The 18,063-nt window shown below is 49.2% G+C and overlaps 1 protein-coding gene across 2 annotated transcripts in view; it reads left to right on the forward strand.

The window, feature by feature from the left end:
- The window catches only part of PTPRU (protein tyrosine phosphatase receptor type U), a 104,384-nt gene that overhangs the window by 72,869 nt on the left and 13,452 nt on the right, over positions 1 to 18,063 (forward strand). The window contains exons 15-25 of one of the 2 annotated variants that reach the window (XM_072609626.1): positions 1,647 to 1,804; positions 4,703 to 4,893; positions 6,032 to 6,104; positions 7,046 to 7,122; positions 10,595 to 10,631; positions 11,220 to 11,317; positions 12,354 to 12,470; positions 13,425 to 13,579; positions 14,187 to 14,370; positions 14,747 to 14,896; positions 15,741 to 15,914. In XM_072609626.1, the coding sequence (XP_072465727.1) occupies positions 1,647 to 1,804; positions 4,703 to 4,893; positions 6,032 to 6,104; positions 7,046 to 7,122; positions 10,595 to 10,631; positions 11,220 to 11,317; positions 12,354 to 12,470; positions 13,425 to 13,579; positions 14,187 to 14,370; positions 14,747 to 14,896; positions 15,741 to 15,914 (1,414 nt within the window). The remainder of the gene's footprint in view (positions 1 to 1,646; positions 1,805 to 4,702; positions 4,894 to 6,031; positions 6,105 to 7,045; positions 7,123 to 10,594; positions 10,632 to 11,219; positions 11,318 to 12,353; positions 12,471 to 13,424; positions 13,580 to 14,186; positions 14,371 to 14,746; positions 14,897 to 15,740; positions 15,915 to 18,063) is intronic. The other variant, XM_072609625.1, reaches the window with a different exon arrangement.

Raw genomic sequence — 18,063 nt, forward strand, 5'->3', positions numbered from 1 at the left:
TACCTTGCCTATCTCTGGGGAGGTATTTGACTCAGGGTAGGCAGGCAGGAGATTGGAGGAGATTCTCCAACTTTCCCCCTGACCTCTAGTGTCTCCTCATGACTGAGAAATTGTTTCTTCTAACTTTCCTCCTTTTTTTTTCCTGTGAGGGAAGCCCTTTTTCATGATGGACTTATTTTGGGAACTAGAAAACAGACCTGCTCCTCCAAACCATCCTTTAGAGGCTTACCTGTCTCCTCTCAGTCTTGTCTTCTCCAATCTGAGTAGTCCCAATTCTCTCCCATGCCCTTCTGACACCAGAAACGTACATCTCCTTACCCTGATTCTTCTAATTCCCATATAAATCTTGTCTTCCCTATTCCTTCCCCTTTCTCCCTCCTAAGAAGGTAAACTGAAACTCATTTTACCTCCATCTCACTCCCTGACCACAGTGACCTCTTTCCAAGCCAGAGTCGGACAGTGAGTTCAAGGTGGCAGGACAGTGCTGCAGGCTACGTCTTGTGCAAGGCATTGGTGTGAGGTCATCAGCCAAGTTGGGTGGCTTAGGGGTTATAGCATGGTGCCCATCCAGGAAGAGGAGGTTGGGGTTTGATTCTGACATGGACCACTTAATTCACTTCAATCCTGTCATCTTTTTTTTAACCACCTGCTGGATAATGGGTATTGGGGATTTAAGACTGACATGAGACAAACACTCTGCCCTTAAGGAATTTATAATCTCATTAGCTTCACACAGAGTAGCCTATACATATGTAGGGCTATGGGTCACAAGAAATTGTGGTCACAAGAGACCTAAAGATGATACTGTGGGGAAAGCTGGGAGTGTCCCCCATGGGGGTAGTCTTGGGGAAATTTGAGGTCCTGAGAATTCCATGGAGCAATGTAAGTGAGGAATTGGGGAAATGGCCTATGGGATTGGGAGGATAACCTTGTTTGTATATTGAGGTCTCTAACTGATTGGAATGGACCAATCCTGAGCCAGCTAAACCTTGGGAATGGGCATGGTCTAGGATTATACCCTTCCTGACTTGGGACATCCTCTTTTGAACCAGAAGGATCTATCCTCTTGAGGGCCAGGCAGTGGGGCAGGGTGTCCAGAGTGTCTCCAAGGAGAGAATCACTATGGCAGGTTCTTTCTCTCATTTCTCTGTGGCTTAGGTCTTCCTGCCCTTCAGGGAAGCAGGAGCTTTCTAAGAGAGAGTATGGGACAGTGGAAAGTATACTGAATTTAGAGTCAGAAGGCCTGGGTTCAAATTCCATCTCTGCTGATTACTGCTTATGACCTTACACAAGACATCTAACGTTTCTGGGCCACGGTTTCTTTATCTGTGAAATGATGGGGCTGGACTAGATGGCCGCTTCCTTTGAATTCTACCATGATTCTGTATACCATTAGAGGCCATAGCTGTTGGGGAGGAGGAACAGGGAGAAATCTGTGGTTTCACCAAATGGGTTTAGGGGGCTTTGTAGACTTTTTTCTCCTTCCTTGACTCCACTTCCAGCCCTCAGTATTCTAGCTCACCTCCGGTAAGGTCCTTCTCCCATGGCTGTGCCCATCCTGTCTGGATGACTCTCAGACTAGTGTGTATTTTTGCTGGTCTGTCCAACTCAGCACTCACCTCTCTTCCTTCCTCCATGTTCCACAGAAAGCCAGTCAACATGGCCAAGGCCACCATCAACTACCGCCATGAGAAGACCCACATGATGAGTGCTGTGGACCGCAGCTTCACAGATCAGAGCACGCTACAAGAGGATGAGCGCCTAGGCCTCTCCTTCATGGATGCCCACAGTTATAGCACCCGGGGTGAGTGGTGGGCAGAGAGGGTTTTCTCCTTGGCACTGTGATTGATCCTCTCTCATCCAGTGTTTGAAGCCTATGTATTCCTCTACTGCTTACTGAGCTGGACCTCCCTGGTCATTCCTGGCCAGCGTGTGCTCCTCAGATAGCCAAGCCCGTAGCCAAGAGGTCAGGCCACAGGCAATGGAGTCTGGGGTCTGAGGTCCCTTTTGCTTCTCCCAGAGAAATCACAAGGAGAACAGGGCCCTCTAGTCAGTTAATGCCTAGGGGAAAAGAGACCTAGACTTGGAGCCAGAGGATCTGGGTTCAGTTATTGCTCCTGATGTTTACTGTCTCTGTGACCTTGATCAAGGACCTGTAGGACCTCCGTTTTCTCATCTGTAAAATGAGGGCATTGGACATGGTGATCTTTTAAGATCTCTTCCTGCTTGAAATCCTATAATTTTTTATTCAATTAAATGAGATTTTGCTATTTCAATAGACAAGTAAAAACCAGGATGGAGGCTGGGGAGGATTCTTATCCAAAGGCAATGATCTTTGGTTCAGAAAAGATGAGACAAAAATAACTATTAGTGAACCCAGGGTAAGCAGGAATATATAGAGAGAGCATCTATAGCCTTAATGGGTTTAAGTAACTAGGAAGAGGAGTGAAAAGACAAGGGGAAGAGCCTCTGGGGTTCAGGGGAATGGTGAGGACAGCTCAGAGACAGAGGCATCAGGGGTGCTCCTTGAAGCTGCAGGAGGGATGGGCCAGAGCAGAGAGGAGGCTGACCAGGAAGGCACAGAGAGCCTCACCAAGGGGACGGTCGCAGAGAGCGGGCTATGGAGAGTCTGCTGGGTGTGAGCACAAACAAACAGTGCCATCTGGTCAGGGACCAAATCAGGAGAGGTCAGAATATATGGAGTGAGATTCCACCCTGGGTCATCCTGACTCCAAGTTCCCTACTCCATTTATTACAATTGTGTTGAAGTAGATTCAGATTCCGTATAAGGAAACATTTCTTTACCCTCAGAGCTACGCAAAAGTGAAGTGGATCTCTTTGAGGGGGAGTGAGTTCCCCATCACTGGGGGCTTTAAGTGGAGGTTCTCCTTTGGAAGCTGCAGAGGAGATTCTAGTTTTGACTGGCAGACCTCTGAGATCTCTTCTAGCTTAGAGTTTCTCTGATTTAGTGAAGCCAGGTTTCCTCATTCTGGATACAGTGGATTTTCTACTGTCACCCAAGGCCTCCCTTACAGAGCTGGCCTTCCCTCCTGGGGGGCAGAGGGCTAAAAAGAGGAAAGTGTCTGGGGTGGGTTTCCTCATCTGATCCTGGCTGTGTAACTTATTAGCCACATAACCTTGGACAGGCCTTTTTCCCCTGTGAGCCTTGGTTTCCTTCATTGCTTAGGGGAAATAATAATCCTGGCCCTACCGACAGCTTAGGGTTGTGGGGAGGAAAGTGCTGGGGAGTGGAAGCTGCTTTTAATTTTTCCTCTTGTCCCAGAGGAAATGGGAGGTTTGATTGGGCCCCCTAGACTCCTGCAGCCACTTGAGCGTTGGTGCACTCCAGAAAGGGCACCGGTCTTTGCTCATACCATAGTGGGCAGGCAGGGGTTAGTAGGGAGCAGGAGGTTGAGGACCCCTCCCAAGAGGGGTGTAGGGGCCAGAATTTCAGGAGGGTTCATTAAACTTGAATCAGGAGGGGAGTGTGGGGTGGGGGGACTCTCTGGGCCTGAGATGATTGGAGCTGAGAGCAGCAAAGGTTTACAATGGAAAATGCCAACGCAAAAGAAATCCCTCTATTCAGCTCCTTTTACTAATCCGTAGCAGCAACAGCAGCCATGGCTGGTGGCAGCAGCAGCTATTTTCAGGATTTTCTTCTCTTTGAATGGGGGGTAATTGCTGGGAGTTGCCAAATGTTCCAGATTGTTCCCCAGGAGAGAGGGAGGGAGGGTGCTGAGATTGCCTTGTTCTCTAGGCTATGCTGGGGGTGGGGCAGGAAGGTGGAGGTGGAGGAAAGAGTGGAGGGGGGATCAAGGTGGTTTTCTGAAGGATTCCAAGCCTGAGCCCACTGCCACACTGAGCAACAGGACCCAGAGTCCTGACAGGAGAGGAGGAAAGGAATGAGGTTTTCGTGTAAGAGAAGAGTTTCAGAACATACACTACCAGAACAGAGAATGTCAGAGCAGGAAAAAGCCATAGAGCTAGAATGTCAGTGCTCTAGGAAGCTCAGAACAGACAATGTGGCGCTGAGAAAGACCTTAGACCCTATGGGAGAGTTGGGAGGGTCCCTAAGAACACAGAATGTCAGAGCTAGGGTGGGTCTTAGAACTCACAATGCCAGAGTTGGGGGGGAACTTGGAACACAGATTTCTAGAGTGAAAGGATTCTTGGAGCACAGAACATCCCAGCTGGGGGGACCTGAAGACCTACAATGTTTAGGTTGGGAGGGGGTCTTAGAACATAGGATGTAAAGGCCGTGTGGGCCCTTACAGTAGAGAAGGAAAGGCTTGGGAGGGGCCTCAGGGTTGAGCCAGCCTGGGGCAGACGAAGGAGTCCTGGCAGTAGGGTCAGAGGATTTGGGTTTGAATCCTCTCTCTGTCACTTCCTATTTATCTGTCCTTAGCCAAATCCCTTCACCTCCCTGGGCCTTAGAGTCCTCGTGCCTAAAGTCAGAAGGCTGGACAAGAACAGTGGTATCAAATCCCTATGGGTGATATTATTGACTTGGAAAACCACACATTAACATTATCCATGTTCAACTGTACTTTCTGTTTATTTTTTTCAATGTTTCCCAATTACCCTTCAATCTGGTCCAGGCATTTCAGCCAGTGTGGGCCACGAGCCTATCCCCGCTCTGCAGGTCTCCATCAGGGATGCTCCCTCCCTGACCTGCTCCCTGTGTCTCTCTTTCCCTTGCCAGGGGACCAGAGAAGTAGCGTGGTTAATGAATCAAGCAGCCTTCTGGGAGGCTCCCCCCGACGTCCCTGTGGTCGCAAGGGCTCCCCTTACCACACAGGACAGCTGCACCCGGCTGTCCGCGTGGCCGATTTGCTGCAGCATATCAACCAGATGAAGACAGCTGAGGGCTATGGCTTCAAGCAGGAATACGAGGTAAGAGCTCCCTGGGCCGGGAATAAGAACAATAATTGTAACATATTTATAGCTCTTTAAGGTTTGCGGAGAGCTTTATAAAATATTACCTCATTTGATCCTCATAACTCTGGGAAGTAAGTGCCATTATTATGCTTATTTTGTATATGAAGAAACTGAGGCAAATAGGTTAAATGACTTGCCCAGGGTCACACATCCCCTCAGTGTCTAGATTTGAATTCAGGTCTGCCTGATTCTGAGCCCAGTACTCTATCCATTGTTCCATGCTGTCGCCAAGTCTAATGAGAATAACAGATTTTGGAGTCAGAGAGGACCTGGGTGTGAATTCTGACTCTGCTATTTATAGCACGTATGACCTTGACCCTTAGCATCCCTCTAAAACTGAGGGACCTGGACTGTAAGATCATTTATCCTGCCTTAGTCCTGACCTGAACCCCGAGTGTGACCTATTGGTGGCCTCCACTCTGATTCTGACGCTGATGCAGGCCTTGACTGACCATCACCTGAACTTAGGCCCTGCCTCTGACTCCGATCCTTAATGTTGACTCCATTTTTAATTGAGGCTTCAATTTGGTCGGACCCTGCTGATAATCCAAGGGTGACTACCTGCCCCTTCACTTCCCCCACCCCCTTTTTTCTGCATACCCTGACCTGGGAGAACAGGCAACCCAGGATTTGGCCCCAACAACTGTCCATGAAAGCGCCTATTGCTCTGTGAATGCACACAGTCAAAGCAAGCTATGGGTACAATTCACAAAGTGAGTTTCTCCATTAGTCTGTAGCCAGGAGCCCCATTCTGGAAGTGCTCAGTGACCATCCCCTTCAGCTGTGGGGTTTCCCCATGACATTTTGTGGAGGATCCCTGGGGCCCTATATTTCTCAGTGCCTCCTTCCTTTGCCTAATTCTGGGGTTTTAGCCTGAGGGTTATGGAAAAGGAAGAAGAAGGGACATTTCTGGAAACGTGTTTGATGTAGGATAGAGGCAGGAGCACAGGGCTTGGAGTCAGAGGAGCTGAGTTCAAATCCTTCACCTCTCTTAAGGCTTAGTTTCCTCTTCTGTAAAAAAGAGGTTAAACAAGATAGCTGGGGTGAGAGCTGTAGCCCCTTGCTCCATTCTCATCATCTATATTTTCTATAGAGCTTCTTTGAAGGCTGGGATGCCACTAAGAAGAAGGACAAGACCAAGGGCAGAACGGACCCTGTACCCCCTTGTGAGTCGCAGAGATGAGGGAGGGATAACCTGATGGGCAGGAATTATCCTCTTTCTCAGGCACTGGAATGGGTGGAGGTTGGGCCACTTGGCTCAGGCTCCTTGTATCTCAGCCTGGGGATGAAGTGTAGCAGGAGGGGTTCCTGAGAGTGCCCTCTGCCAGGCTTTCAATCCAATCCAATGCAATGCAAGGCAATCCAATATAATCCAATCCAATCCAATCCAGTCCAGTCCAGTCCAGTTCAGTCCAACCCAGTCCCGTCCAGTCCAGTCTAGTCCAGTTAAGTCCAATCCAGTCCAGTCATTCCAGTTCTATGAGCATTTATTGGTTTGGTCTAAGGCTGGTTGGAAGTTTTGGAATGTTAGTGTAGTGGCTGGAGGGCAGAGCTTCCTTTTCCCTGGGATCTACAGAATTTCCACCATTCTCCTGGTGGGGTTCCCTCAGCTCTGAATTCTTCCCTACCCCAATCTTCCCTCGGGCCCCTAGTTCAGCACCACCCCCTGTGCTCCTTTCCCCCTAATGTCCCATAGCTCTCATCCCTCATGCTACCTTTCCCCACTTCCCAAAGTGTTTTCCTGACCCTTTCTCCCAGTGTCCTCCCTGCCTCTCCCTCCTCCAATGCACCCCTCTTCCCCTCTTTTTAGTGTCCCCTAACTTCAGCCCCCAGTTTCCATCTTCCTCTCTTCATTGTCCCCCCTAGATCATAGCTCACCCCTCCTCTATACCTCTAACTTTCCTAACCCCCATAATGCATCAGATTGGGTAACCCTGCCTGAAAAAAGAGCATGATTCTCCCCAGCTGTCTGTATTGCCAAGTAAAAACTCCCTCAGTTCTCCAGCCACAATAGCCTATTCCACCTCCATCCTCAAACTCCATGCTTTTGGCTGGGCCCATGGGGCTGCTCAGCCTTAATGATGCAGCCCTTGCTCTGGATTTGCAGACGATCGGCACCGAGTGAAACTGCATCCGCTTCTGGGAGACCCTAACGCAGACTACATCAATGCCAACTACATCGATGTGAGTGCACCCTGAGAGACCTCCCTCAGCTGCCCTTCACCTTCCCCTCCCCTCACACAGTCAGGCACTGAACACGTGCTGAGCACCCGCAGGCAGGCTAGCTCCTGGGCTGGCTGCCATGGGGGATATGGAGGGGTACAAGGTCTACTCCCTGCCCTCATGAAACTCCTGTTCTAGCAGAGGAAACCAATAACTAATCTATGGCAGAAGCACATTAGGAAATGCATCAGGTAGTGTTTTAGGAGCTCAGAGGAAGGAGATAACTATGTAGACTGGGATAGTCAAGGAAGGTTTCTTGGAGTAGGAAGGCTTGGAAGGATGGTTTGGGCTAGGAGGAGAGGAGACATGGAGCCAGAAATCACTATGGTGCATTCTGGTAGAATGTCAGTTCCTTGAAGGCAGAGGCTGGTTTTTTGTTTTTGTTTTTTGGGTTTTTTTGGTTTTTTGTATGCTGAGCATCTAGCATATTGGTGGATACACAATAGGCACTTAAGAAATGATTGTTGAATTGAATTCAGTTGGATTCTCAGGACTGGGAGGAGAGAGATCTGACCAAAGAAGAGAAGGTTTGTGTGAGCTCCTCACTCCTCTGTATAGGGGTGGGCAGGGAAATCAGGGAATGGTGCCAGAAGAAGGAACCAGAGTGAGGGAAATGGGCTCCCCAACTCAGAAGGGGCCCGTAGATGTCAGTCCACAAGGGCTGGGAGCTAGGTGAAATGGGGGAGAGCAGAGCAGAGGACAGAGGTATTCTTACTAACCCCTATGGAATCTCAGAGGCGGGGAATACTGTGTCACTCTCAAGTTAACCTTGCCGTCTCAGATCAGTCATACTGCAGAAAAGGCAGTAGCCCTATTAGGGAGGGATGGAGAGAGGCGAAAGGACATGATCTGAGGTCTTAGTTCAATTCAATAAGTATTGACAGGGCACCCACAAGTGCCCAGTCCTGTGCCAGGGGCTTTGAGGGAGATTGAAAAGGAGAAAGCATCATCTCTGTCCTGGGGGTGCTGAGAGAGTCTGGTTGGGAAGAAAAGATTTATGCTCGTGAATGATTTAGATTCTAAACGTCATTTGCCACCTGAGGGGATGGAACAAATGGTAAGTGTCGTGAGGGTTCAGATCACTGGTATAGTCAGGGATGTCTTCTTGGAGGAGGTGGGGTTTGCTCTGGGCCCTGAAGGATTTGGCTGGATGGAGGGGAAGGCATTCTAGGCAGGTCCACAGCATGAGCAAAGGGGTGAAGACAGGAACAAGCCTCTCACCCCACTCCTCCTCTTCTCCTGGGGGGCCTGATGCTTTCATTCTCCATTCTTGGCCTTTCCTTGTCCTGTTTTCCCTGTATCATTTCCTTCTTTTTCTCCCACTCCCAGGGCCCCCAGATTTTGGTAGGGCAACCACCCCTCTTCCCCCTCCCCTCTTTTCCTTCCTGATCCCCTCCCCTCTGCCACATCCATGTCCCACAAAACCCCTTCCTGCTGCTGCCTCTGCTTCCCATGGCCATGCCCAGTGGGCTAATCTCCCTCTTTCTGGTCTCTTTGGCTTGGGCACCTGTCCTCTCACCGGAATCCTTAAGATTCGGATAAACCGAGAAGTAAGTATATCTTCTCTCTCTCTCTCTCTCTCTCTCTCTCTCCCCCCCTCCCTCTCTCTCTCTCTCTCTCTCTCTCTTCTCTCTCTCCTCTCTCTCTCTTTCTCTCTCACATGCACATTTTCTGAATCTCTCTTTTCCTTCCCTTCTTCCTGTCTCCCGGTGCTGACTGCCCCCATCTCAGTGATTGGGCCAGACCCTGGTGATTCCTGAGTCACTGTTCACTCTTTTCACTGAAAGCAAAACCATCCACCCATCAGCCACCTTCTCCGTTGTTGCTCTTAGCAGAACACTGGGGAGGGGAGGGGGCTGGAGAGTGTGAAGGGGACAGTCTTGGTAATGGACATCAGGCAAGATCAGACCGTGGGCTATTTGCCTTCTGTCCTCTTGACTGTGTTAACGCAGCCTCTGCCTTCTCTGCCAGTGGCCCTGAATGCCCTCCACCCTATGGTCAAATCCATCTCTGCCTCTGGGTCCTCCTTGTGGCTCAATGTGGGGCATCCACTGGACTAGATGGTCTTTAGATTCGGAAGCAGGGGACTTGAGTTCTGGTACTCACCTTGGCTGGGTGACTTTGAACAAGTCCTTTCGCTTTTCTGAACTGCAGTGAAGGGTTTGGGTGAGACAGAAGTTCCTTCTGGTGGTGACATGCTACAGTTCTGTACACATCTACAGGGAGTTCCCAAAGTCTTGTGTAATGCCAAGTTTAGAACTGCACTAAGACTTTTGGGAAGCCCGGTGTTGGGCATTGGTGTCAAATTGAAATAGAAATGGTTGGGGGAGCACCATTAAACTGTACGTAGGAATCCCTGTGGGCTATGTATTGATTTAAAAAACCACAGATCAACAGTATAAGTTCTATTGTATTTTTATTTATTACGTTACAATATTTCCCGGTTCCATTTTAATCTGGTGCAGCAGTATTGTGGCAGCCGGTTGGACTCCTCTGGTGTAGGGAAGTCCCGGATGACAGATCTCCTCCCTGGGAATGCTTTTGCCTTCTGCTGGTTGAGTGTTGCCTGGGTCAGTAAGGAGTTAAGCGATTGATTTGCCCAGGGTCACCTAGCCAGTATGTGTTAGATGTGGGACTCTCATCCATTCTTCACTTCTGGGACTGAGTCTCTTCTCTACCATGTGTTGCTGCCTCTCTGGTTTAAATAGAGATGCAGAAAGTAGCCCCATCTCCTCTGCTTGGCTGTTCCTCTGACATCTGATGGATTAGGAGCTGTTGGGGAGGGAGGGCAGGAACTAGCCAGAGGGAACTTGGCCATCGCTCATGACCAGTGAGAGGTGCCACCCACCAGTGGGCATCAGGGCTGTGGTGAGCAGGATGAGAGGAAAAGGACTGAATTTACATTGGGTGGGAATTAGATTAGATATTAGTAAGAACTTCCTCACTGGGACACTTGTAAGACTGCAATGTTATCACTGAAGGAGGTTTGCTGGGCGGCTTGGGGTCATGAGTATCTTGGGAGGGATCAAACATAGACAACCTTAGAGCCAGGTTATGATGGAGCTTAAGGTAGAGGTGCCCATTCCTCTCCCTGCAGTGATGGGACAGCAGTGTTTAGAAGGATGTCCCTGTGGCCTCTGCTCCTGGGTGTAGAGTCATTGATCCTGTCTCTAAGGCAGAAGTGGGACAAGGTTCTTTGAGGCTTGGTATAGGTGGAACCCTGGATGAGCAAGGGCTTCTCATGGGTCAGAGAGAAGCGGGGAATGGGTTTGGGACCCCAGGAACTAGGGGTTGGTCCTTTGGGAACTTAGAATGTTTGGGGACATATTACCTTGGGGGCCATCCTGACTAGATGACCCCAGTTGCTTCTTTGGGGTTGGCGTCAGAGCTGGTGCTCCTCTGGGTGGTCTGACAGTGTCTCCTTCTGTTCCAGGGCTACCACAGATCAAACCACTTCATAGCTACTCAAGGTACCCAGGCTCTCCCTTGGCTGTGTGTATCTCCCTGCCTTTCCCTCCCCCTCCCCTCCCCTCTCCTGCCCTCCCCTCCCCTCCCCTTTCTTCCTCTCCCTGCTCCCCTCCCCACTGCTTTCCCTCCTCTCTCTTCCCCTCCTCTCATCTCCCTTTCCCTCCTCCCTTCACTCTCCTCTTTCCTCCTTTCCTTTTCTTCTCTTCCTTGTCTTAGCATCTTTCTCTCTGCCTCCCTCTCTCTTTATTGTATCTGAGAGTCCCTCTCTCCCTCATCTCACCATATGTGTATTCACAGAACCTGGAGTTCCCTGGCAGAGAGTCCTTCCTTTACCCCTATGTCTCTATCTTTCAGCAGCCTTTCTTCCACTAGGTGCTCCCAGTCTGGGCTGCCACGGACCCCTCCTCTCAGTCACTTTTTGGGATGTGAATTCTGCTAGCCAGTCCTGGGCTTGGGTGGTGGGCTGGGATAGTCAGGGGTCCCCTGGGGCTAGGACTTTGGGTTTACAGGCCCATCCTGTGTAGTCAGTGTCTCCTAGCTCCCAGTTCTCCTTGGGGCCTCCTCCCCACTCTTTCCTGCCCCATCCCTAGGACCCAGGCAGGAGATGGTGTATGACTTCTGGAGAATGGTGTGGCAGGAACATTGCTCCAGCATCGTTATGATCACCAAGCTGGTGGAAGTGGGACGGGTAAGGAGGCAAAGGGGCTGGGCAGGGTGGGGAGCCAGGGAGAAGGAAGAGGGAATACAAGAAGGGGATTTGGAAAAGGGAGGGCAAGATGCCAGAGAGAAGAGCAGTTGGGGGTTAGGGAAAATATAGAGGTAATGGAAAGCGTGAACTTGGAGTCCTAGGACTTGAATGTGACCTTGGGCAAGTTACTTAAGCCCTATTGGTCTCAGTTTCTTCCTCTGTAAAAAGGGGTTTGGACTCGATGACTTTTCCAGCTGTAGTCCTATGAGGCAGCTGGTGTTGAACTTGGAGTCAGAAAGACCTGAGTTCAAAACCTGCCTCTGATACTTAACCAGCTTTGTGGCCCTTGGCAAGTTAGCTACCTTGGCTATAAAATGGGATAATGCTAGCATCCACCTTACAATGTTGTTGTGAAGATCAGTGAAATAATATTTGCAGAGTGCCTTGCAGACCCTCAAGTGCTATATAAATGCTAGCTATAATAATAATTATTATTATTCTAAGGCAAAGAAGGAATAAATAGGAGTGAAGGAGATTTGGGCCATGACCCATCAAGGTCAGTTGAAGGCACTAGGAATATTTATCCTGGAGAAGAGAAGACTGGGTCAGGAGTCTGGATGGAGAGACATGATCATTGTCATATGTCAGAGCAATTAGATGTGTTCTGTGTGGCCCCAGAAGACAGAACTAAGAACCATATGTTGTGTATTTGTTGGGGAGTAGTTTCAGGGAGGCTGTATTTTTGCCTTGATGTTAGGACAAAGATTCTAATAATTGGAGCTGTCCAAAAGTAGAATGGGAAACAGAGTCTCCCAATCACTAGGATGCCCACCTGTCTAGGCAGCCTCTGAGGTCCCTTCCAACTTGGACATCCCATGACTCTATTAGGGTGGGGAAGGATGATGGTGGGAATAGGTGAGGAATGAAGGGAGGATGGGTCTTGGAGAAGGTGAGGGGAATGAGAGCTGGGGAGGCTGGGAATGGGAAGAGATAGGGAAGGGAAGGGGGAATCATGCCAGACCCTATTGGTTTCTAGGTGAAGTGTTCCCGCTACTGGCCTGATGACTCAGAGATGTATGGAGATATCAAGATCACTCTGGTGAAAACAGAGACCCTGGCGGAGTATGCAGTTCGTACTTTTGCCATGGAGAGGGTGAGCTGGCACCATTTTATCGTGCCTTTTGGGGATCTGAGGATCTGTCTTGGGGAGGAGGCATTTGAGGAGGGGACCAAATCCCACCCCCTGGAAGAACTCATCCAATGCCCATGTTAGTGCCCAGGTTGCTGCTTCTGTCCTGGCAATGCCCTCTCTGGTGTGCTCCTCTATGTTTGCCCTTTCTGAGAGCTCTGATGACAGTAGGGGTTGGGGGAAGTCCAGTCAGGGTCATCAGGAAGAAACCAAAGAGGAGGGAGAAAGACCTGTCCAACTCCAGCTGTTTCTTCTCCCCCCAGGCCCCAAATAATGGGTTATTAAGGCATTGACTCTACATGCATGTCCATCCCCTCCTCTCCATTCCCTTTATGATCTCTCAAACGTAGGCCCTCAATCCCTCTCATCTCTCTGATTGCAATGACTGCTAGATTTGCATCTCTGCCTGCAATCTTTCCCTTTTTGTGCCCTGCAAATAAGACCTGATCCTTGATGTCAGGAATTTAGGGCCAAGCAAGGGGTCTTAACCCATGCTCTGTCACAATATTTTCTCCTTAAAAAATTGTTTTGATCACTGCATTTCAGTATACATGGTTTTCTTTATAATTTGGTATGTATATTTTTTTATACTTTTAAAAACATTATTCTGAAAAGGGGTCTATAGCTCCATCAGGCGGCCCAAAGGGTCCAGGACATAAAAATAGATCAAGAGTCTTTGGTTTTGTGTGTGATTCAGATGAGTTTACAAACATCCCCAAGGCAGGATATTTTAAGGGAGATAGGAGACAAAATGCCAAGAGGGAATCACTGGCAGAGATGGCAGAGATGGCAGGGAAGGCATCCGTGTGTGTGTGTGTGTGTGTGTGGAATCAGGGAATACTTAATGGAAGAGATGGCATTGGAATTAGACTTTGAAGCTGGTCCTGGGGCATGCTAAGTCAGGTGCTTTCCCTACAGAGGGGCTACTCGGCCCGCCATGAGGTACAGCAGTTCCATTTTACTGCATGGCCAGAACATGGTGTCCCTTACCATGCCACGGGGCTGCTGGCCTTCATCCGCCGTGTCAAGGCCTCCACTCCACCTGATGCTGGGCCCATCGTCATCCATTGCAGGTAGTATCAGGTTTAGATTAGGGTATAGGGATGGTGGGAAAGGGGTGGGGGAGGCCAAGGTTGAGGGCGATAAGAGAGCCAGGTGGTAGGTCTGGTGGAAAGTCCTAGAGAGACTAGTGTCCTGAGTCCCTGGGGTCACCTACTAGAGCCTCCTGCTAGATTACATGTGTGTATATGCATGTGTGTGCATGCACGTACATGCGTATGCACATGCATGTGTATGTGCATATGTGTGTGATACTACTTGGAGACGAGGTAAGCTCCGTGAGGTCAGGCACGTTCTGCTTTTGTTTTTGTACCCCCAGTATGCACCTAGCAAATGCTTGTTGTTGGTGGTGACCTCTAGGGAAACTCATGCCTTTTATCCTTTGATTTCAATATTCTTCTTCCCCAGAAGCCTTGGAACAGTTGTCCTATAGGCTGATAGTGTAGAAAGGGGGGGATTCTAGGAAGTAGAAGGTGGGGAAGGGACCTAGATAGGACCAGGTAGATGTGTCCCAATGACCCTCCCCCATTCCTTGTCCCCATCATGGGTGGGGCTATGGTCACCCCCCTCCCTTCACAGCTCGAGGATGGCTACCTCCTTCTCCCCTCCTCCTATTTCCAGTTCCCCTGCCAATGGCCTGAGGCAGGATGTGGCTGGCTATCTCCCCAGTGCAGGCACAGGCCGGACAGGCTGCTACATTGTTCTTGATGTGATGCTGGATATGGCTGAATGCGAGGGCGTTGTAGACATCTACAACTGTGTCAAGACGCTCTGCTCTCGCCGAATCAACATGATCCAGACAGAGGTATGTGTGCTTTTGTGTGTGCGTGCAGGGAAGGTGCGCATGACCCATTGCTTGGACCAGTATCCCTAAGGAGTCCCATTGGGCCCTGTTCAGTGAGGGCCCCTAATGGCCCCTACCCTGTGAGCTCTAGTCAGTTCATCAATAAGCAATTATTAAGCACTTACTATGTGCCAGCCACTGGGCTATATTCTGCAGATTAAAACAAAGAAATCCCTCCCCCAAAGAGCTCACCCATCATCCTATCTCTCTCTGTGTTTCTCAGCAGAATTATGGGACCTGCCCCTGGTATGTTGGGTTGACCCAATCTAGAACAATAGACAGGAGGTTGGGCAAGCTTTAAACTCCCCTGTCCTACACCCTCCCCACCCTCCCTTAGGAACAGTATGTCTTCATCCATGATGCAATCCTGGAGGCCTGCCTGTGTGGAGAAACTACTATCCCTGTCAGTGAATTTAAGGCCACCTATAAAGAGATGATTCGAATTGACCCCCAGAGTAACTCCTCCCAGCTGAGGGATGAATTTCAGGTATGTGATGTGTGCCTGAGTATGCCTGAGTGTGTGTGTGTGTGTGTGTGTGTGTGTGTATGCATGTGTGTATGTGTTGGTAGGTGGGGAAGGACCAATTAGGAATGAATGGATTGAGGCTGCCCAGGAAAGAATTAGACTAGACACTAGAAAGGTGTCTTGACCCCTGGACGGGAAAGCATTAGGGTTAGTAGTGGTTTATAAAGGCTGCAGGACTCTCTCATTTGGAAATCCCTAAGAAGAGGAGAGATAGCTCACCCCTCTGATTGCAATCCTCCTTTCCCCCCAATTCTGGGCTGGTTGGTACATGAAATGGAAGACAAGAACTGATTACCTCAGAAATCCCTTTGATTCTGTGAGTGGGTCAGGAGGAATCAGGTAGCATTCAGGGCTTGGGGACATTCCCGGTTGGCTATATCTCTGCAGCTGAGCATCTGCTTCACTCCAAGCCTGTTCCCACAGCCTTCTGGGTCCCTTAACCCTGCCAAGAGGCCCAGGCTATATGGTATGTTACATAGGGGTGGATATGAGCTGGGTAGGATAAGATAGGTGGCAAGGGGCTGGGGAGACTCGATGAGAACTTCTCCTTCTGTCTCTCGCAAGGAAAGGTCCTAAGAGTTTCTTTGAGTTTGCCTTCAGTAGGGGAAGAATGGAAAGGTCAGGCAATGTGTTGTAGATCTGGCTCTTCCAATAGGTTACTTTGTGATTGGGTGAATCATGTATCTGCTCTGGTCGTCAGTTTCTTCATTTGAAAAGGGGGAAGGAGAGGAAAGCATTCTGGAAGTTCCTTGGCTCAAACCCAAGGGAATGCTGCTTCAGTCTTTCCTTCTCTGCTCTCTTGCAGACTCTTAATTCAGTGACACCCCCGTTAGATGTGGAGGAGTGTAGCATCGCCCTCCTTCCCAGGAACCGGGAGAAGAACAGAAGCATGGATGTCCTGCCCCCTGACCGCTGCCTGCCCTTCCTCATCTCCACTGATGGGGACCCCAACAACTACATCAACGCAGCTTTAACTGATGTAAGAAGACTGGGAGGCACTGGGAGGGGAAGGAGGGTGGCCTTCGGACTTTCCTCTGAGCTACCACCCTGGATTCCTGCCTCCCAGACCCTGATCTTTCCTCTTTTCTCTTCTTACCCCTAAAGCTCTTGATTCTTAACCTTTATCACATTTTTACCCTCTTCTACCATCTAGGCATTTAGAGGAGAGGAGGGATATAAGCTGCTATTGATGTGGAAATGATCTGGAGGACTTAGTAGACTGCAAGCTCAATATGAGTCAACAAGGTGACATAGAAGCCAAAAAAGCTAACTCAGTCCTTTGCTGTGTGGTTGGTCCCATGTGGGTCCAGGATAACAGAGATGGCATTCTTTTTGTAAGAAACAGCTAAGTGGCACAGTGAACAGAGTGCTGGGCCTGGAGTCAGGAAATCTGAGTTCAAATTTGGCCTCAGGCACTTATTAGCTGTGTGACGCTGGGCAGGCTACTTCACCTTTGTCTGCCTCAGTTTCCCCAACTGTAAAATGGGGATCACAATAACATCTACCTCTCATGGTTGTTATGAAGATAAAATGAGATAGTATTTGCATAGTGTTTTGCAAATCTTAAAGCATTATATAAAATGCCTGATGATGAGGATGAAGATGAAGATGTTGGATGATGAGGATGGTTTGCCCTAGTCTGGCCAAATATGGCGTATTGTGCTTTGTTCCAGGCCTCATATTTTAAGAAAGATGATAATTAGCTAGTATATTTTTCAGAGAAGATAACCGAAGTCATCAGGTCAGATGAGGATTGATTGAAGGGGCTGGGAGAGAAAGAAAAAGGTTTAGTGTGAACACAACAGCTGCCTTCACATATTTGAGGGGTGTCTCTCATTCTGCTTGGCCCCAGAAGGCAGAATTGGAAGCCATGTAGGCCAAGTTGAGAGAGATGGACGTAGGCTACACACAAGGAAAATCTTTCTCCTAATTACAAGTGTCCCAAAAGTCCAGTGGTCTATCTCCAGAGATGGTGCATTCTCCTCCATTGGAAATTTTCTAGTAGAAGCATATAGGAGATAGAAGCAAGAGCAGGTAACAGTGGATGAATGAAAAACCCAGAATAGCATCAGGAGGGCCAAGGTTTACAATGAGCTCAGGCTGGAGAAGAGAACTCAAGACAATGAAAAAGACAATGGGACTTGAATCCATATTGGGGAAAAGAGGAGAATCCAGGAAGAGCTGACTGGAATGGATGGGATGATGACAATGGCCTCTGGGGGGTTTGCCAACTCATATTATGCGATTCTGCAAATGTGTCAAAGAGGAAATGAGGGGCTGCAGGGTCATCATAGAAATCTGTGTGTGTGTGTGCACACGTGTGTGTGTGTGTGCATGTGCATGTGCATGTGTTATTATCTTCCTGTCCCAAGAAGTTTTGATCATTCTCTCCCCTCCTCCAACCCTGGAAGCTTGGAGCCTCCAGTGCTGAGCCAGGGGCTAAGTTTCCTAAGGAGCTGGGCCAGTCTGGAACAAAACCTTACTTGATAGGTCCTGTCCCATTCTCTTTGAAATCACAGACCAAACCAAAGTTAGTCTGCCTGAATTGTTGTGGCCAGCCTTAGGACTATTGAAGTCGAGGACCTGAGTTGGGATGGCTTGACCACAATTCATTTAGAAACACCTCTGAATTCTAGGAATTAGTCTCTTCCAGTGCCCTGAGGGAGACCTGGGGGGCCAGGCTGCCAAAGCAGGGTGGCCTCGACTATGGCTGCCTGACTCTGGCCAGCCAGTCTCTCAGAGATCAGTCTGGGGACTGGTTGGAGGAGGTGGCCAGGCTAGGGGCAAACAGTGCTTGGAGGAGGGATATACTGATGGCACTCAGACATGTGAATGTCTAGGTCCAGGGGAGGTTTGAGGATGGGGAACCTACAGGAAGAGAGGTTTCCTGGAGAGAGGGAGACTGTATGTGAGTTTGGGAGCCTGGAGGGAGGAGAGAGTGAGGGAAGAAAAAGATAAAGGACTAAATTGAATCTGAGCTTGGAGTGGCTGAGAGATGAGAGGCTAGCTTCTTGGATCTCTCATCTTCCTTGATTTCCTCTTTCTTTTCTTGTCTTCTCCTTAGGAAAGTCTCAGCCCTATTCCTATTGATGTCAATAATTAGGTATTGATACACAGCAGGTGGGGCT

This window comes from Notamacropus eugenii, chromosome 5 (genome assembly GCF_028372415.1).
Source record: "Notamacropus eugenii isolate mMacEug1 chromosome 5, mMacEug1.pri_v2, whole genome shotgun sequence".
NCBI lineage: Eukaryota > Metazoa > Chordata > Mammalia > Diprotodontia > Macropodidae > Notamacropus > Notamacropus eugenii.